General features: G+C 36.2%; 2 protein-coding genes across 2 annotated transcripts; both read left to right on the forward strand.

Annotated features, from left to right (window-relative positions):
• The first annotated feature begins 14947 nt into the window (after positions 1 to 14947).
• Positions 14948 to 18324, forward strand: MTO1 (Pyridoxal phosphate (PLP)-dependent transferases superfamily protein). Its single transcript, XM_089615375.1, has 11 exons — positions 14948 to 15547; positions 15632 to 15735; positions 15944 to 16017; positions 16134 to 16302; positions 16547 to 16606; positions 16689 to 16892; positions 16970 to 17056; positions 17226 to 17333; positions 17443 to 17538; positions 17644 to 17762; positions 17972 to 18324. The coding sequence occupies exons 1-11, from the start codon at positions 15076 to 15078 to the stop codon at positions 18093 to 18095; spliced, it is 1617 nt and encodes a 538-aa protein (XP_089471501.1). The 5' UTR covers positions 14948 to 15075; the 3' UTR covers positions 18096 to 18324.
• A 575-nt stretch (positions 18325 to 18899) lies between these two features.
• Positions 18900 to 20827, forward strand: SPX4 (SPX domain-containing protein 4). The gene is made up of 3 exons (XM_089615384.1): positions 18900 to 19448; positions 19593 to 19758; positions 20183 to 20827. Exons 1-3 carry the CDS (start codon positions 19179 to 19181, stop codon positions 20662 to 20664), a joined length of 918 nt encoding a protein of 305 aa, XP_089471510.1. The 5' UTR covers positions 18900 to 19178; the 3' UTR covers positions 20665 to 20827.
• Positions 20828 to 21180: the final 353 nt, after the last annotated feature.

Raw genomic sequence — 21180 nt, forward strand, 5'->3', positions numbered from 1 at the left:
TTATGATGAGTGGATCCACTTAATATTATCTATGTTTACCCTTCATGAATATCATCAGCTAGTCGGGATTTATAAAATTACCATTTTACCCTTCTAGCTGTTATTTCCTCAACTCCGTAATACTAAGTTATGAAGATGTCATGAGCGACTTTGTGAAGTTCTCATAGATATGGAACTCCGTAAACTCAGTCTTGAAGATTGAGTTTATTTATAATCTCCTCACTATGTGATTCCGAACAGGACCTATTGGTGAAGTACTAAGTTATGAAGATGTCATGAGCGACTTTGTGAAGTTCTCATAGATATGGAATTCATGTACAAGATTGCGGAAATGCAATGTACATCATCTCATGCTTTGTTCCTTGGAGTGTGAATAAATGAACTGGCCAGTGTCCAAATTGAGTCCCGACTCTTTTGGATTTAACAATGTGACTTGTTAGCTCCTCGTCAATACATTGTTTCTAACTTATTCACAAGCGACAAAGGAGTTGAGGAAATAACAGCTAGAAGGGTAAAATGGTAATTTTATAAATCCCGACTAGCTGATGATATCTTCATAACTTAGTACTTCACCAATAGGTCCTGTTCGGAATCACATAGTGAGTCTGCACTCTGACTTTCTCAAATGAGAATATGTAAGCTATGAAATTACATGTCTCATTTCAGGATTAAGGTAAGCATGATGCAATTCATACGTAGTGACTTCGAGACATAAGTGGTTAAATGGTTTGTTCTTATTTTGTCTCTAGAAGTGCACTGGTCAATTCAGTACCTTCGGAAGATACCTAGAAGAACTATAGAGTCTCCAACTCTCAATGCCCAATAACCAGACATCATAGATTCTCCTAACAATCGTACTGAGGTCAATAGTCATTTGACCCTTAGATTGCGAATATATCGTTTTAAGAAAACCATGAAGAGTTTGTTCATGCAAATCTACATTTGTCTCTTTATGTGTTGTTAGGTTTGTTTATGGACTAAAAGACTAAGGTTTTGTCATAAAGCTTCAGACAAGGAAGATTGAATGAACGTTTCAACTTTTATTAATGAATAAGCAATTACAAGCAAGAGTCTTCGTGAGACTTTATTACATCAAATGTACAAAATAAAGACTACAACTCTTCTTGTGGGTACCATTGACAACAACATAACCATAATCACCACTAACTAATCAAAAATTACAAAATAATTCGGATTAATTAAAAAAAATAGAAAACATGAACAAAAAGTCAAAAATTGAAAACAAGTCATAAGAATTTCGTCATAAATCAATAAACAAGTTCAACATAACCATAATCATCAGTAACTAATCAAAAAATTACAAAATAATTCGGATTAATTAAAAAAATAGAAAACATGAACACAAACTCTAAATTAACACTACATTCATGTTTACAACTACCAATTTATACTTAATCTTCAAGAATTATAAAGAAATTCCAAAAATTAAACTCAAAATCATCAAAAAACATGAAGACGTCGGGAAGCTCACTGGAAAATATGTAAACCGGCGGGATCTGTTGAATTTTGGCTTTCGTCGCGTCGGGAAGATGACGGCACGGCGGGATCCGGGCGGGATTGCTGGAAAAATGCTCTGGCTCGCGGCAAAATTCACAAGACCTAATCCCGACTCATTTCTAATTTTTTTGGGGGTTTTCCGGGTTTTATACCCGGTTTTTTCTTATTTTTATATTGAACCGGACCGGGAAGTGAGAACCGGGTTCCTGTCTGGTTCCCGGTCCGATTCCCCCGGAATCACCAGAAAATTCTGGTTTTGCACCTTCCGGTGACGGCGACTTCAAAAACGGAGGAATCGGTCCAGTTCCCGTCCGGTTCCCCCGGGATTTAAAACTATGGTGGGAACAAAGTAAACTTAGAGGGGTGAAATAAAAAAGAAAACTAGCGACAACATAGTGGGAGGCGGCTCAAGTGTTTGAAGTAATTACATTTATTGAGTGACACAATAATGCCAAGGCGAGTAGTCCATACACCATATACATGCTGTCCAAGGGCCATGATTAAAGTGTTGTTCCTTCCTAAAGAAAGTGACGCTCTATTAAATGGGAAAGGACTCTAAACTTCCAAACATCATTTTCATACAAAGCTCTTGGTATTTGTTTGGAAAGACTCCTATTTGATATTGTTTACATATACACTCTAAGTGTCCATCATCAAGTTGTCCATGTGGACCCACTATTTAAGCGTTGACGACCCTTCCTATTTAAAGTAAAACGACTCTTTATTGGAAGAATTAATGATAGAAAACGACTTTTTTTTAGTATACTTTCATATATAAATTGTAATATATATTATTTAAAATATTTAATTATTACAATACCTAATACAGGATTAAAGCTGAAATTTTGGTTAATTGCGGTCACAAGTTAATTGTTAACTAAAAAATATCAATCCAATTAATTGAAGTTAACTGATTTAACTGGACCTCATTTATTGATGTTTTTGTTTTGCTTTTTCCACAAAAATTGTGGTTTCCATACATATTATTACTATATTTCATTTATTGCCGTTATCATTTATATTACGTGGTGTTGGCGTCAATTAATTATTTTTATTCTCAAATATAAAAGTAATGGCACAATCAATGCTAAAGTTAATCGACAATATGAATGCATATGGCACAAAAAAAAAAAAAAAAAAAAAAAAAAAAAGTTCACTGTATAAAGACTCAATAATAGGACCGTTGATGTATAAAAAGAAGAATTAATTCCTTTTTTACTCCCTGGATTCGTACCCCGATTACATTTCACCCCCTGGACTCGGAAATGTTACAGAATTAATCTCAGAATTTAGACACGTGTTACAACTTGCCACTTCCGTCAGTATTTGGACGTTAAGTTTAACTTTTTGATGACGTGGCAATATTTTAAAGAGTATTAGAGTATTTTCTATTATTTTAAATACTTTTAATATTTAAATATTGTTATTAGATATATTAATTATTAAAAAAATAAATATTTCATTTCTTATCTCTCTCTCTCTCTCCTTCTTTTCTTCTCTGCATTTTTTTCATCGACGATGAATGTTGTGTACCATGGAAAGTGATTTTTCTGTACTAATGCCCTTACACTGAAAAAAAGAAGAAGATGAAAGATGAAAAATTTCCAACTCACCAGTCAACCTGAGATAAAAAAAAAAACAGAGGAGAGTGAAGCTGTGTAGTCTCTCTCTCTCTCTCTTTGAAAACCCAACAAAATGTTGCGAGATCTGACACTGAACAAGCGCTCTCTAAGCCTAACCCACAATCTGAAACCCAAACCCAGCCGACCTCCCCTCTCCCGACCGCTATCGACGGAGACCTCGCCGTCGCCGAAGGAGATCCGGAAGTGCACCGGATACGCCGCCCTAATCATGTTCTCCGGCGCCGCCACGTACTACTCCTTCCCCTTCTCCGACTCCGCGCGCCACAAGCGCGCCCAGCTCTTCCCCTACGCGTCGCTCCCGGACAACTCTCTGTACTACGTTATTATTTTATCTCAGGTTATAGCGGGCATTGTGAAGAGAGTAGACAAAACTGCAGCCTTTGAGAATATTAGTGCTTAAGACTGTCAACGATTACAAGAGCTTCTGCGAGATGAAGAAACTAGAATTCAATCCGAGAGCAAATTTTCGGGAAGCAAGACTAGAATTCTGGATTTAAGTACTGTAACTTTATCTTTCAGAAGTACCATAATGTAGCTACTTAAATTGGGTAACTTGTTATGTGTTGTAATTTTTTGTATGAATTATTTTTCGCGTTTCTGTTCAAACCCATTCGATTAATCATTTAAAGATATAAATGAAGCTTTCGCAGTTCTATTGCACTTGTAAATGAGAGAAATCGAGATCAACGGCACTGACTCAGCGGAGATCTCCGTCTTCGCATTCGTCTCCGCCATCCTTCACTTCCTGTTTTCGAAAGGCTCGCTTTTTTCATTGAAGTTGGAGTCAGATGTGCTTCTGTCAATTGGGTCTGCAGAGCAGAAAAGAAGAAGAAAGGAGAGAGAGAGAGAGCCGAGAGAGAGAAGAGAGAGATAAGAAATGAAATATTTATTTTTTTTATAATTAATATATCTAATAACTATATTTAAATATTAAAAGTATTTAAAATAATAGAAAATACTCTAATACTCTTTAAAATATTGCCACGTCATAAAAAAGTTAAACTTAACGTCCAAATACTGACGGAAGTGGCAAGTTATAACACGTGTCTAAGTTCTAAGATTAGTTCTGCAATATTGATATTGTATTGTTAAAATAAATGGTCATTGATCTTGATCAGAAAAGCTTTTGATTTTATTGAATCACTAATTAAAGCTGTTTGGTACAGTTTTCATTTTTGTTTTTGAGAAATTGAAAAAACTGTTTGGTACAGTTTTCGTTTTTGTTTTTGAAGAAGAAGGAGGAGAGAAGAGAAGAATTTTTTTTTACAAAACACCTTTTATTTGTTTTCAGTTTTATTTACTCTTTTACAAAACAACTTCAAAATTTTTTGAAATTTTTTTCCGAAAAATTAAACCAAACGCAACTTTCACTTTTTGTTTTCAATTTTTTTTTATCTCAAAAAGTCAAAAACACTTTTTGGAATGAAAACCAAACACTCACTAAATCTTTATGCAATACTTAGAGACTCAGTAACTATAAAACTAACGGTTATTTTTTAAAATAGAATATTAAAAAGGGTTAATTTAGGTTAATTGAAATTTTGCTCGATTAATTATAGCCGTACGGTTAATTTTAACCAAAATTTAGTTTAAAATTAACCGTACGATTAAAGTAAGAGAAATTGCCTCAACTACTACCATTTAATAAGTTTTTTCCAATTTCCCACCAAAAACTTACTTTGGCCAAAAATACTAGTAAACCACTTGTACAACTACAATTTTACCATCAACATGATGTCAACAATTGACATCTGTTATTGACATAAATGTCAACAAGTGACATCTATAGGTGACATAGATGTCAACAACTGACATCTATAGTTGACATAGATGTCAACAATTAACATATGTTGTTGACATCTGTGAGTTTTGGGTCTTCTGTTTGTTGACATAGATGTCAATAATCGACATCTATTGTAGACATCTATGTCAACAATTGACATAAATTGTTGACATCAATTGTTGAGGGTAAAATTGTATTTGTACAAGTGACTTAATAGTATTTTTTTTTTTACCAAATTAAGCTTTTGGTGGAAAATTGGAAAAAAACTTATCAAATGGTGGTAGTTAAAGCAATTTCTCTTATAGTAACCGCGTAATTTTAATTAAAAAATAAATAAAAAATTATTTATTTATCTGAACTTTCATCTTTAAACAGGATTAATTATATAAAACATCTAAACATAAATTATATTGAATGACATTTTAAGATTCAATGCGAAAGATGGTTCATCTTTAAACAAGATTAATTATATAAAACATCTAAACATAAATTATATTGAATGATATTTTAAGATTAAATGCGAAAGATTTTATATTCATAATCGATTAAGCTATTACCCAATGTTGAAGATAAATTACCAGGATTTCACAAAAAAAAAAAGATAAAAAGTAAAAAATCACAAGTAGCTAATCTATAACATAAATAATAAAGAGAAATTTTCTCCCACTTTCATCCAGAGGCCGTCACGTGGCTTGATGACCTTAAACTTTTTTTTTCGGCTTTAATTTTTTTTTCTCTCTCATCAATATATTTTGTAAAAAAAATTTTATGTATATTTTTTTTCTCTCTCTCATCAATATATTTTGTATAATTTTTTTTATGTATATTATAATCATAATTACTAATACTATATTATACTATATCAATAACATACATTATTTTTATTATATGTTATTATATATATATATATATATATATATATATATATATATATTCTTGGAAAAACTATGTGATATTAATAGGAAAAATGGTATGAAGTAGCCAATTCAAACTATGACTTTTGCAAAATAGTCATAGTTTCATTAGTATAGCAAACTAGCCGATTGAGAGTACATGTTTTCATTAAATTTAATCCTGCCTCGATTAATTTTAATTCAGCCTTCATAAAGCTTACATTATGTCTTTATAGTTTGTTGGGATTAAATTTAATCAAACCGATTAATCTTACTTTGCCTAGTTTGCTTATAGTTGGCAAAATATCGCTATTTTGAAAAAGCTTAAGTATTATTGGGCTATATAGCCACTTGACCCATATTAATATTACACGTAGATTTTATATGTTATTGTTTTTTATATAATACAATTTTGCAATTTAACATAACAATATAAATTATTAATATAAATATAAGAAATTTTTCTTACTTTCTATTTCTCTATATTTTTTTTTAATTTCTTTTATCAAAATTTAACTTCAAATTTTATTTACCTAAATTTTTTTTTGCCCATAATACTTCTAAAAAATCTGACAGATAGGAAAACATGCAATATTTTGAAAAACTTTAAATCATAAAAGAATTTTTTTTTCTACCTTTTGTTACTTTTTAAAAATATTAACAATGATTTTGCTTAATTTAATTTAATAAAATTAAAAATCTTTAACTTACTCTATTTTTCTTATTTTATTTTCCAATTTTTATTTAAAAACAATAATAATTTTGTTGACTCGTGCGTTGCGCGTTGTTGAAACTAGTGTAAAACCAATGTTTAAAAAATCGAAACCAATACTCTTACCGAGGTTCTGATTTTACGGATATATCGAGTATCGACGGATATATCGACGGATATTCTATAATAATTTTAATACCGACTACCAATTATATCGGTGATATATCGATTATCGATGATATATCGACAAAATTCGTATAAAAATATATATAATTTAATGATGAGCAGTGTAGCAAAATAGCCAAAATGAAACTATAAAATTTGTTTTTATCCTATGTTTCACAACTTTTAGGAGAATAGCCAACATGTGTATGTGCCAAAAATTAAAGTCTGATTTGCCCTTATTTATTAACAAATTTTTCATTTTCTCTCTCATACTTTTTTCAACATTTTTTTACATAAAAACTTCAAAAAAACCATATCTATCTCATATGAACTCGAAATTGAGTGATTCCAAATCATACGGATTTGTGACGCCGAGATCTTCAAAAATAGATCCATTGTGTTTGATGAAAAATCATGTTTAATACCATGTATGTAGAAAAGTCGCGTTACTACCTTAAATATGGAAATAATTGAAATTTTATGAATTATCGACATAAATATAATTTTTCATCAAAAACAATGGGTCTATTTTTGAAGATCTCGACGCCACGAATTTGTAGGATCTGAAATCACTCAATTTCGAGTTCGTATGAGAAAGATACGAATTTTTGAAGTTTTGAAAATACAAAAACAATTATTGGAAAAAAATAGGAGAGAGAAAGTGACGAATTTGTTAATAAATAAGGGAAAATCAGACCTTAATAATTGTCACATAAGTCATTTGGTTATATCACTAAAAATTGTCAAACATAGGGTAGATCCAAAATCACATGTTTAAAGTAGTCTAGATAGTTACAAATATCTTTAATAATACATATAACAATTATATTTTAAATAGATATATATATATATATATTTATATCTATATAGATATATACGTATATTTATATCTATAAATATACGTAATGAATGAATACATAACATTTATTTAGCTAACAACAAAGTTCACCTTATTATGAAATTAAAAAACTTAAAGAAATCACTCCATATAAACCTATGTAGTTCAATGAATTTTAATAAGCAATAATGGGTCTTCATCCTCCCAGGAACTCAAGTTTAAATTTTGGGTCTGTTTAGAGCTATAAAAATAGATATTTCAGGAATAATTTTTCTATTTTGACTGTTGTAGGAATTTTTTTTATAAAAATGGTATTTTGGAAATAAAACGATATTTTAGCTGTTATATTAATTTTTTTTTTTACCTAATTTCCTATTTTTTTCCTTGATATCGTGGATATATCGGGATACGTATTTTGAACCTTGTGTAAAACTAAATGTTATTCATATTTGTGAACGAAACTTCGATTCGCGGAATAAGAACTTACAGATGACAGACTAGCGAATTGAGTATCGAGCAAGAAACACAATCAAACACAAACACACGCAAGATTTTTACCCAGGTTCGATCACGAACGATCTACTCCTGCCTTCTCCACTATATCAGAATCGATTACAAATCAAGCGGTTTTTGTTCTGTGAATCACTCCGATTGATCGACTTGAGAACTCGATCAATTCCTCACCAATTCACTCGTGTTTCTCAAACCTAGACTATGTGTTTCCCAAGAACCCCAAAACTGTTTATCGAAAATGTAACCGTCAATGCAGCGATAGACCCTGCCTTTTATAAGCTCAAGGCATAATAAGTCTATTTACAAAAGTGCCACAGAAACGTTTAAAGCACAAAACAGAAATTAACTTGTACAACACGTAAGAGTCTGAAAACAATTCTTCACAATCTCCACCTTGATTTCATGACTCTTTCCTGACTAGTGGAGGTCTTCTCTTCATTCGAACTTCACCAAGTTGATCAGCTCTAAGCAATGATCAAACTTGTCACTTGGAACTGTCTTGGTTAACATGTCTGCAGGATTTTCTTCGGTGGCAATCTTCAACACTTTCACCGAGCCTTCACTTATCACATCACGCACAAAATGCATACGAACATCGATGTGCTTTGATCTCTCGTGAAACACTTGATGCTTCGACAAGTGTATTGCTCCTTGACTGTCACAAAAAACTGTCAGACTGTCCTGTTTTTGACCAAGTTCTGCTATCACATCTTTAAGCCACAGGGCTTCTTTCACAGCTTCTGAAATGGCTATGAACTCTGCTTCTGTAGTAGACAATGCCACTATTGGTTGTAAACAAGCTTTCCAACTCACAGCTGTACAAAACACTGTGAAAGTATATCCAGTCTGTGACTTCCTTGTATCCACACTTCCAGCGTAATCCGAGTCCACATATCCAGTCACTACATCACTGTCTGAGCTTGCTCCACCATAACTCAAACCTCTATTCAGAGAGCCCTTGATATACCTGAGAACCCACTTCACTGCATGCCAATGTTCTTTACCAGGCTTTGCCATGAACCTGCTCACCAGACTCACTGAGTGAGCTAGATCTGGCCTAGTGCAGACCATGGCGTACATTAGGCAGCCAACTGCAGAGGAGTAGGGCACAACCTTCATTAACTCTTCATCTTCAGTAGTCTGAGGCTGTTGGTCAACACTCAGTCTAAAGTGTCTTGCAAGAGGTGTCAAAACAGATTTCGAGTTTGACATTCCAAACCTCTCCAAAACTTTAGTCAAATATTGAGTTTGACTCAAGAACAACTTCCTTTCTTTCCTGTTTCTCTTGATTTCCATTCCAAGAATTTTCTGTGCAGCTCCGAGGTCTTTCATCTCAAATTGAGTGTTCATTTGCAGCTTCAACTTATAATCTCAGTCTTATCATGACAAGCTATTAGCATATCATCTACATATAACAGCAAGTAGATGATATTGCCTCCTGATAGAGACTTGCTGTACACGCACCAGTCATAGCTTGACCTGTTGAACTCATGCTGTAACATAAACTCATCAAATTTCTTGTACCACTGTCTAGGTGACTGTTTTAAGCCATACAAAGACTTTTTGAGAAGGCACACTCTATCTTCTCTGTCACCAACCTCATAACCCTCCGGCTGTCTCATGTAAATTACCTCATCAAGGTCACCATGTAAAAAAGCTGTTTTTACATCTCATTGCTCAAGTTCTAAGTCTAACTGAGCTACAAGGGCAAGGATTATTCTTATGGACCTATGTTTAACCACAGGTGAATAAATCTCATTAAAATCAATACCTTCCAACTGTGTGAACCCCTTAGCTACGAGCCTTGCTTTGTATCTTGGTTTTTCCACACCAGGTATACCTTCTTTTCTCTTGAACACCCATTTTGACCCAACCAGCTTCTTGTTGTTTGGCCTGTCCACAAGAATCCAGGTTTGATTCTTGTCTAGAGACTTGATCTCATCTGTCATAGCTTCACAATAGGTCTTTGTGTCTTGATCTAAGAGCTTCAGTGTAGGATCTTGGCTCAGTTTCTTCAACTTCTTCTGCCACACTGAAGGCAAACGCCACCAGGTCTTCAAAGCCATATCTGACAGGTGCCCTGTGAACTCTTCTGTTTCTGTCTCTTACAAGCCTGTATTCTTGTTCTTCTTCTTGTTCTGGTACTGGCTTAGCATTAACCTGTGGGTCTTCACTTGCTGTAGGAACATCAGTGCCAAGCTCCACCTCAACTTTGTGACCCTTGCCTGATGTCTCTCCTGGTCCATCTGACACTGTTTTTTCCTGCTGAGTCTTGTATGGGAATTCAGATTCATTGAAGACCACATCCCTGCTCACAATAGATTTCTTGTGACCAGCTTCCAAACACCACAGTTTATACCCTTTTACCCCTTCTGGATATCCGATGAACACACACTTCAAAGCTCTTGGTTCTAGCTTCTCTAGCTTAACATGCACGTAAGTTGCACAACCAAACACCTTTAGTTTTGAATAATCAACAGAGTGATCGGTCCATACCTGCATTGGTGTTTTGAGATCCAGGGCAGATGAAGGACATCTGTTGATTAGGTAGCAAGCAGTCTGAACTGCTTCAGCCCAGAAGGTCTTGGGTAGTCCTGACTGTATCAACATGCACCGGACTCTTTCCAGAATAGTCCTGTTAAACATTTCGGCCAAACCATTCTGTTGAGGAGTGCCCGGCACTGTATAATGCTTAGATATCCCTGATTCCTTGCACAGTTTTAAGAAATCTTTATCCAGATATTCTAAGCCATTATCTATTCTGAGCCTTTTGATTTTCCTGCCAGTTTGATTTTCAACCAAAATCTTCCAGTCTGTGAAGGCCTTGAGAGCTTCATTCTTGTGGGTTAAGAAAAACACCCACACTCTCCTTGAGTAGTCATCAATTAAGGTCATGAAGTATTTCCTGCCTCCATGTGACTGAGTTCTTGTAGGACCCCATAAATCTGAGTGTATATGATCCAAGATTCCTTGGGTTTTGTGAACTGATCTAGAAAACTTGACTCTAGTTGACTTTCCAAGCACACAGTTCTCACAAAAACCAATTTTTCCAACAGTGTCTTTTCCAAAACATCCCTGTTTTTGTAACTCAGATAAACCTGCTTCACTCACATGACCTAGCCTCAGATGCCACAACACAGACTTATCCTTTTTCCGATGAGAGTATACATGCCATTAGACATCAATCCTTTCATGACTACAAGAGAGCCTTTGGACACTCTAATGACACCTCCTTCAGCCTTATAAGTGTACCCTAGTTTGTCTAGCATTCCAAGAGAAACTAGATTCCTTTTAAGCTCAGGTACATACCTTATTTTAGTCATGAGTCTTTCAACCCCGTCAAACATCTTGATTCTAATGTTGCCTTTTCCTTCAACTCTGCAAGCCTTGTTGTTTCCGAGCAGGACTTTCCCACTGTGTTCTTTGAAATCTTCAAACCATGACTTATTGGGTGTCATATGAAACGAGCAACCACTGTCGAGTACCCAGTCTGCATTTGCGTCTCTTTCACATACAGCCAACACCTCTGCACTTTCATAACCTTCATATGTGCTTTCATAACCTTTTTCAACAACAGATGCTTGAGCAGATTTCTTGTTCTTATTATTCCCTTTCTTCTCAGGACAATCCCTTTTGAAGTGTCCTTCCTTATGGCAGTTGAAGCACTTGAAGACTTTTGAATCTTTGTTGCTGTCGCCATCTTTGTTTGGAGTCTTTGACCTGTTCTTTGACTTGCCTTTGCCCTTGTGCTGATCTCTTTTATCCGGTCTGCCGCGCGCTAGAAGTCTCTCAGCAATCTCCGATGCTTGACTCTCTATCGCCTTAGACTTCAAGGCTGCAAGAACTTCTTCAAGACTCAAACTTTCCCTGGCGTACTTCATTGTTTCAACGAAGTTCTGGTAGGATTTTGGTAGAGCGTTGAGGATCATGACAGCTTGATCCTCATCCTCCACCTTCACTCCTATATTCTCCAGATCAATGACTATCTTGGCAAAGTCATCGAGATAGTCATCGACAGGCTTATCTTCGTTCATCATGAAACCGAACAGCCTTCCTTTCAAGAAAATCCTGTTGGTGAGCGTCTTGGTCATGTAGAGACTCTCTAGCTTGAGCCAAATCCCCGCGGCGGTCTTTTCTTTAGCGACTTCCCTTAGCACTTTGTCTCCTAGATGCAAGACAATCGTGCTATACGCCAGTTCTTGTAAGTCAGCTTTCTCTTCGGCGGTCATTGTTGCTGGGAGATCGGAATCCTTAGACAGGGCTTTTACCACTTTCATCTGTACCAAGATCGCCCTCATTCTTTGTCTCCACAGCGCGAAATCGCCTTTTCCGTCAAAGCGTTCGATCTCCACTTTCGCGAAACCCATCTCTGCAACTAAATGGCTCTGATACCAATTGTGAACGAAACTTCGATTCGCGGAATAAGAACTTACAGACGACAGACTAGCGAATTGAGTATCGAGCAAGAAACACAATCAAACACAAACACACGCAAGATTTTTACCCAGGTTCGATCACGAACGATCTACTCCTGCCTTCTCCACTATATCAGAATCGATTACAAATCAAGCGGTTTTTGTTCTGTGAATCACTCCAATTGATCGACTTGAGAACTCGATCAATTCCTCACCAATTCACTCGTGTTTCCCAAACTTAGACTATGTGTTTCCCAAGAACCCCAAAACTATTTTTCGAAAATGTAACCGTCAATGCAGCGATAGACCCTACCTTTTATAAGCTCAAGGCATAATAAGTCTATTTACAAAAGTGCCACAGAAACGTTTAAAGCACAAAACATAAATTAACTTGTACAACACGTAAAAGAGTCTGAAAACAATTCTTCACAATATTTCATAGAGTAAAGCTATTTGGCACAACTCACGATCCACAAACGATCCACTCAGAGGTTGACACGTGGAAGTTGGTGGACACGTGTCAATGTCTGAGTGGATCGTTGTGGATCGTGAGTTGTGCCACAAATCATTTCCCTATTTCATATTACCACAATGATCAATCCGATTATCATTGCAACCTTAATAAAAATATTAAAAAAAATTAAACAGGTATCTGTGACACTTAGGGGTGGCAATTTGGTCCGGACACGAAACACGAAACGGTTACGACACGATTTAAAGCGGATTTGGATCTCAATAAATGGGTCGGTTCTTAATTGGATCGAACATGCTAACACGATTAAATAATGGTTCAAAACGACACGATTACGGTAACACGATAAAAAGCCGATTAACACGATTATTAAATGGTCGACACGAAACACGATTACGACCCGCACGAATATGATCCAATTAACACGATTACGAGTAATAGCACGATTACGATCCATTTAAACACGATTAATATTATATATGTAAAATTATAAATTTATAACTATAAACATAAAATTGATATTAGAAAACATGATGTAATAAATAAAGTATATTCGTATAAATATCAATGAACGTATGATAACATATAATCAATAGTCTACCAATTGACTGAACGGGAGCAATAAGAATCTCAATTCATTTCGAACAATCACAATTATTATAGTCTCATAATAACATATCATATTCAATTTTGTTTTATTTCAATTCATATCGAACAATTTTCATTCACAATTACAATAACGTATCATATTCAATTTTATTGGATTTCAATTAAATTCATATTGAAAAATCACAATTTGAAATTGACAGTCACAATAATTGTAGTCTCATAATACCGTATCACATTCAATTTTATTTTATTTCAATCCAATTCAATTCATATCGAACAATTACAATTTACAATCACAATAACTATCATCTCATAAACGTATCATATTCAATTTTATGTGATTTTAATTCAATTCAATTCACAATCACAATAACTATCGTCTCATAATAACGTATCATATTCAATTTTGTTTGATTTCAATTCAATTAAATTCATATTTCAAAATCATAATTTATAATTGACAGTCGCAATAACTATAGTCTCATTATAACGTATCATATTCAGTTTCTTTAAATCGTATGAGTATTGGTTAGAGAGTCACTCGTAGTGTATTTGTTGAATATGTGAATGTGAATTTGGGTATTGATTATGTACTTGTTGAACTTTTGATTTTTGGTATTATTGAACTTCTGGTCTTGGGCAGTGTTGAACTTCTAATTTTGGGTTAAGTTTAAAGTGTGTTTGTTTTTGGTGTAAGTGTTTTTATTTTTTATTTTTTACAGGCTATAAATGGATTGTGATTCTAAATCAGTTGAAAAAACAGTGTCGATGTATCGAAAGTTAGTACAAAAAGAAAGATGACAATTCTGATCTTATGACTTATGTTTTTTTTTTTTTTTTTATAATTATATCGCAACTAATTGAGTCCGAATATCTAAACACGGTTAAAACACGATTAAATACCCATTTAACACGACTATTAAACGGTTTAATTTAAACGGTTATGGATCTGTAAAAAAAATAAACGGTCGGATTTGGATCTAGATTTCAAACACGATTAATAAATGGTCGGATTTGATTCTAGCAATTATTTATACAAACACGATTAACACGACACGATTACGACACGAACACGAAATTGCCATCCCTAGTGACACTGATAATTACGAGGGACATTGCAATTAGACGAAAACGACAGTATACGTACAGATCTTCTCCACGTCAGACACTCTCCTGGCAGCGCTCTAATGAAGTCAGCACCACAGTGAAGGAAAAATAGCCGCCACTTTATTCTGCCACGTCATCGTAAATGGGGCCCACACTGCGGGTTGGGATATGCCAAGAACCCCAACCAGTCATTGCTGGCCACGTCAACAACCTAACCCGAGACCAACCGTGGTTAGTTGGGTAAAGCATTCCACGGTTAAGCGAGCGTACCAGAAATATGACAAAATAAAAACCCGTCCAGAGAGATCGACGAAAGAAAAAGAAAAGAAAGAGAAAAGGAAAAAGAGTTTCAAGCGTTTCCATTTCCTTTGCCGAGTTTTAGAGAGAGAAAGCTGAAAACCTAATCAATGGCGGTCTCGTCGTATTCGAAGATATTCGCTCCGTTCGAGTGCCGCTCGGATCCGGAGTTCTCCGGCTCGTCGCGGAATCAGAAGCCCGGTCCGAGCCGACCTTCCTTTGCCAAGCTCGGCTTATCTCCGGCGGCTTCGAGCCACGGACTTTCGTCGCTGATCTTTAGGTTTCCGCCGAACTTCGTACGGCAGCTGAGCATCAAGGCTCGGCGGAATTGCTGCAACATCGGCGTGGCTCAAATCGTCGCGGCCTCTTGGGCGAACCCTGAGCCCTCCGTGAACCCGGCGGCGGCGCCGGCGGCTATAGCCGTCGACGCCGCTGCCACGGGTGTCACCGCCGCGGAAAGCGTTGTGGCTCCGATTGAGATCGGAGACGACGTGGCGGTGGCTGAGAATGGAGGTTCGAAGGTCGAGGGTTTGAAAGAAACCTCGTTCTTAACCTCTTATGGAAGTCTCACAGTTCATGCTGGTATTCAATGCTAAATATTTGGATTTCGACGGTTTTAGTGTTTGTGCTTGATTTTATTTGATAAATGTCCATTGTTGAATGAAGGTGAGCGATTGGGTCGCGGTATTGTTAACGACGCTATTACGACCCCTGTGGTCAACACTTCTGCTTATTTTTTCAAGAAAACTTCTGACCTCCTTGACTTCAAGGTACTGCGATTTCATTTCTTGTCTTTAATTTTGATACTGAAATGTTTTTTTTTCAAAGGTCTTAACTTGTAGCTAGCAGATGTATTTCCAGGGTTTAACTTGTTGCTAGGGTTTATGATTGGAAATGGAAACTTGGTTTTTGCTTCTGTGATTTACTTATCTGCATTTATTAGCCATGTGCTTTTGATTGATTAGATTCATACCACAGGAAAAACGCTCAGCGAGTTTTGAGTACGGACGCTATGGAAACCCAACCACAGTTGTTTTAGAGGATAAATTAAGGTCCTTACTTCTTCTCTTCCTTTTTTTATATGGAACCCTGACTGTTCTGTGGCTTTAGTGCTTTTTGATATTGATAGTCTGTTATTTGTTTGTTTGCTTGTTAATGTGTGCTTTAGTGTTCTCGAGGGAGCTGAATCTACAGTTCTAATGGCATCTGGAATGTGCGCTAGCGTGGTCATGTTCATGGCATTGCTTAATCCGGGTGGGCATATTGTCACGACCACCGATTGTTACCGCAAGACTAGGGTGTTCATTGAGACGCAGCTTCCCAAGATGGGAGTCACGGTATGAGTCTTAGTTATGATTTTTGTGCTTTTAGAGATCGGATATGGTTTATCTCATTTAGCTTTAACCTTGTATTTTCACTATTTTTTATTTTTATTGAATTGAAAAATACTTATAATTTTTTTCCTCGTTAACTTTTTTTGGTTTTATATATATTATATATATATATATATATATATATATATATATATTTGTATCTGTTCTTGCATATTTTGTTCTTAATTTTTAGTTATTCAATATGCAGGCCACAGTCATTGATCCTGCTGATTATGCGGCCTTGGAAGCTGCTCTTAACAATAATAAAGTAAGTGGAAACTGTTTTCTAATTCAGAAAAATCGATGATCTCAAAGCTCTGATGTTCACTAATGTAGTTACGAATTCACAGGTTGACCTATTCTTCACTGAATCTCCTACCAACCCATTCCTTCGTTGCGTTGATATTGAGCTTGTTTCCAAGCTTTGCCATAGCAAAGGAGCATTGGTCTGTGTAGACGGTACTTTTGCCACACCTATGAACCAAAAGGCACTTGCTCTTGGTGCTGATCTTGTCTTGCACTCTGCAACAAAATACATTGCGGGTCACAATGATGTAAGTTGGGATGTGATTAAATGCAAAGCTAGTACTGAAAATCATAAAGATTTAAGTGAGGTTGTGTTTGTGCTCAGGTCCTTGGTGGATGTATCAGTGGTCCGCTGAATTTGATCACGAAAATCCGCGATTTGCACCATGTCATGGGTGGTGTTCTCAACCCGGTCAGTTTTTTTGTCTCCTCGATCAATTAAATTAATTTATCTTTTTTATTGGATAATAATATTAGTTGATTGTCTCACCTTTATACCACACCTTTTAGCATTTAGCTTCTTTGTTAGATCATTATAGGTTGTTCTTAGATAACCTAATCGCTGTTTTGTGCCGTTACAGAATGCTGCGTACCTGATAATTCGCGGCATGAAGACAATGCATCTTCGTGTACAGCAACAGAATTCTACTGCTTTGAGGATAGCCGAAATTTTAGAGGCACATCCCAAGGTATGAAATGCAGAAGCTCATCTTAGGACTTGGGAGAGAGATCTGAATCTGCTTTAGTTTTTTAAACTTTGATTGATTGACTTTACCTGCCTTCTGATATTATTGGCAGGTAGCACGAGTCTATTATCCTGGCTTGCCAAGTCATCCTGAGCATGAACTTGCCAAGAGGCAAATGACTGGTTTTGGTGGGGTCGTCAGTTTTGAGGTGTGTAATGCTTTCATTCATCTCAAACTTCTATCAAACTCTATCCCGAATCTATATACTTGTGTGAAATTTTTATAATAAAGGCATTTTTCTTGATTATGGCAGATTGATGGCGACTTGCACAGGACAGCAAATTTTATCGATGCCCTGAAAATTCCATACATTGCCCCTTCATTTGGTGGCTGTGAGAGCATCGTTGATCAGCCAGCCATAATGTCTTACTGGTATTTGTTCTTCCTTCTGCTCTGTGTATTGATTGGAAACTATATATGAGTAGCTCTCTGCCCAAACAATGTTACGACTTAACATCTATCGAACTGGTGGGTGTGAGATATCACCACGTTGATGTGCTTAGTCCTCGAATATCTGTTATTATAGATGATATGGCATCTGTTTTTGGTTGCTATAATATTTATGCGTTTATGAAAAATAGGGATCAAACCCCAGAAGGCAGGCTTAAGTATGGGATCAAGGATAACTTAGTGAGGTTCAGCTTTGGAGTTGAAGACTTTGAAGACCTGAAGACTGATGTCCTCCAGGCTCTCTCTACTATATAAAATCTCTGAAACGCCCAGCTATGGTCGTTTTTCAGGCGTCTCAATCGAGTTTTATTTTTTTTTTGGTTTTTTTTTATCTATCCATGAATGATCAAAACTGTCTGGAATTTTTCTGTGTCTGAGATTTTCCTTGAACATCTTTTTAGAGAACGATTTTCATTCAATTATGTATGTCAGAACGCCTTGCTACTCTTTTCCTTGTTTGCCATTAATGTTTCTATTGGGAATCTTTGCTTTAGAGCGATAAACAAACTAGAGGTTGCTATAGGCTTCTTGGTGGACATGGAATATTTGGTTGCAATTTGTTTCCAACAAAAAGGAATCTTGTAAATGAAAAGTGACCTAAAAGAAGAAATTGTGAGAGAAGAATGAAACCATTTTGTTTATAATCGTTACGAATTAACAATCCTGGGGAGATAAAGGTAAATGTATAATATAAATAAAGTACTGTCGTACTTTTCGACGCATTAAATTCTATTATGGTGAAAATAGCTATTTTAAAAAAGGAATAGAAAATGCACACTTTCAATTTATCATTAAATTTTTATCAAAAAAAAAAAAAAAATTTATCATTAAATTCTACACAGCTATTTTTAGTGCAATACAAATCTATATATTTAGGTATCGAAATCTTACCTCACTGTAATTTACCTGAAAGCGATAAGAGCAGACACATGAAAAGTTCCAAAATCCACATTCAAACAGCAAGCGAGTCCATTCAGAAAAAAGAAGAAAAGGGACATGCACCACTAACACAGGCAGCTAACTAATAAATCAGTGCGGTTTCCAATTTTATATAAATAAAACCACATATAATTAAATACATGCAAGTAGTTATTTAGAATTAAAAAAATCACGACCTTAGATATTCCAAAATTCCTTCCAATCTCATATCTCTCTCAAATATCCCGTCTACGCATCACCGAAGACTCGAGCACAATTCAATCATATCATTAACTAGGGATTTTTTTTCTTATGTCTTTCTTCTTTTCCTTGATTTGAGAATTGGATTTATTATTCTTAAACAATTTTGTTTATCAACAACCTTCTTTCTCTTCCAATTGTTCTGGTCGCTGTGAAAGAATGAAATTCGGAAAGGAATTCACGACCCACCTCGAAGAAACCCTACCGGAATGGAGGGACAAATTCCTCTGCTACAAACCCCTCAAGAAATTCCTCAAGAACTTTCCGGCCACATCTCCGATCCCCGGCGGCGATGATCTTGGCCCCACCACCACCGGCAACAACAACAACAACCTCCAACACTGGTTCGTCAGGATTCTCAACGAAGAGCTCGAAAAGTTTAATGATTTCTACGTCGATAAAGAGGAAGAGTTCGTCATTCGCTTTCAGGTCCGTTCGCTGAAATACTTGCTCTAGTCTAGTCTGTTTTCTAGGTCCGATCACTAATCCACGAGAAACTCTGCGAGATCTGCAACTCGAATTGAAAATTCAAGGACTCGTTTTTTTTGGTTATGTAATTTGGGATTGGCACAGGAACTGAAAGAGAGAATCGAGAGGCTGAAGGAGAAGAGCAACAATGGTATGGCTTTCACGTCGGAGAGCGAGTTCAGCGAAGAGATGATGGACATTCGCAAGGACTTCGTCACCATCCACGGAGAGATGGTTCTTCTAAAAAACTACAGCTCCTTAAATTTTGCAGGTAACCCCTACCACATTCCCTTAATTTCCTGAACTTTACTGGTTGCCGCAGATTGACCCCTGAACAATAGAAAACTTGGCACCTTGATCCCTATTTCGCATAACTTCAATTAATACTTTGCGAAATCTGTGCGAGACCAACGACCTATGTAATTTTATGCTCAAGTCTAGATTTTTGTTTTCGTCGAGTTCGCCGAAAAATCGCCCGAAGTTAGATTGAGGACTTCTAGTGTCAAGTTTTTGAGGTCTAGATATTGATGGTGTTAATAACTTGTGGAAGAAATAGAGGTCAATCTGTCACAACATGTAAATTTCTGGAACTGTTGTCCAAAAACGAGCTTTTATACTTAGTTTTATAAATTTTGAGTAGTTTCTGTTCTAAGGTTTGTTTGTTTGTTTGTTTTTTTTTTTTTATTTTCGATTAGGACTCGTTAAAATTCTGAAAAAGTATGACAAACGGACGGGGGGTCTATTGAGGTTACCTTTCACACAGCTGGCCCTGAACCAACCGTCATTCTCGACAGAGCCTCTGACGAGGCTGGTGCGCGACTGCGAGGCAAATCTGGAGCTTCTCTTCCCGCTCGAGGCCGAGATCATCGAATCCACTCACGACAAGTCGGAGCCGCCAGAGAGGAGGAAGAGCCCGGTAAGCGGGCCGTCCAACCTCGGGGACGAGACGATGGACATTTACCGAAGTACCCTCGCGGCCATGCGAGCCATTCGGGGTCTCCAGAAGGCGAGCTCTACTCACAATCCGTTGTCGTTCTCGTCTCTCGTGCGGGCACAAGAAGATGAAGATGGGACCGGTGCCGTCACCACTGCCGAGAATTCGGCCTCGAATTCTCCGGCCGCCACTTTGCACGGTGGCGCGGAAGATGGTAATGAAGATAGTGACAGATCTGTGTAGAAATGAGGGTTTTTAAAAAAAAAAAAAAAAATTATTATTGTGTGCGTGCGTGTGATTTTCGTTTGTTTTTTTTTTAACCTGTCGGGATTGGAATAACAAGCTCTAAAGTGTACACAAATCCTTACGTAACACTGAATAATACTTCTTGCTCTAAGTTTTTTTACTCGTTTTTCTTTTTTTCTTTTTTGGCTCAGATTGTCACTTCAATGCATTAACCAGTTACTTGTTCAAATTTCTTTTCCTACACTTTCAGAAGCAAGTAGCAACTCAACAAACTGCTTTTAAGCTTCATTGCAATTTGTTATAGAATATCATAATATTATTAGAGATTATAAAGAATATTACTTAGTTATTACGGAGATTATCATGTAGATGTTAGGCTGATTACAGAATTTTTGCTAATTACTTCTTTCTTGTACGTTAAGCATATGTACGTGTATGAATACATCCCGAACGTGAATAAGAAACACAACATTTTTCTCCAATTCTTCTTTGATAACATGGTATCAGAGCAAT

Source organism: Urtica dioica, chromosome 1 (genome assembly GCF_054948205.1).
Source record: "Urtica dioica subsp. dioica isolate 48M chromosome 1, U.dioica_male_clone48M_v1_H2, whole genome shotgun sequence".
Taxonomy (NCBI): domain Eukaryota; kingdom Viridiplantae; phylum Streptophyta; class Magnoliopsida; order Rosales; family Urticaceae; genus Urtica; species Urtica dioica.

Coding starts and splice junctions, on each gene's coding strand:
- MTO1 (XM_089615375.1), top strand. CDS start 15,076: ATGGCGGTCTCGTCGTATTCGAAGATATTCGCTCCGTTCGAGTGCCGC. Junction 16,018..16,133: donor GTTTTAGAGGATAAATTAAG/GTCCTTACTTCT, acceptor TGTGTGCTTTAG/TGTTCTCGAGGGAGCTGAAT. Junction 17,539..17,643: donor GTGGGGTCGTCAGTTTTGAG/GTGTGTAATGCT, acceptor TGATTATGGCAG/ATTGATGGCGACTTGCACAG.
- SPX4 (XM_089615384.1), top strand. CDS start 19,179: ATGAAATTCGGAAAGGAATTCACGACCCACCTCGAAGAAACCCTACCG. Junction 19,449..19,592: donor AGTTCGTCATTCGCTTTCAG/GTCCGTTCGCTG, acceptor GGATTGGCACAG/GAACTGAAAGAGAGAATCGA. Junction 19,759..20,182: donor CAGCTCCTTAAATTTTGCAG/GTAACCCCTACC, acceptor ATTTTCGATTAG/GACTCGTTAAAATTCTGAAA.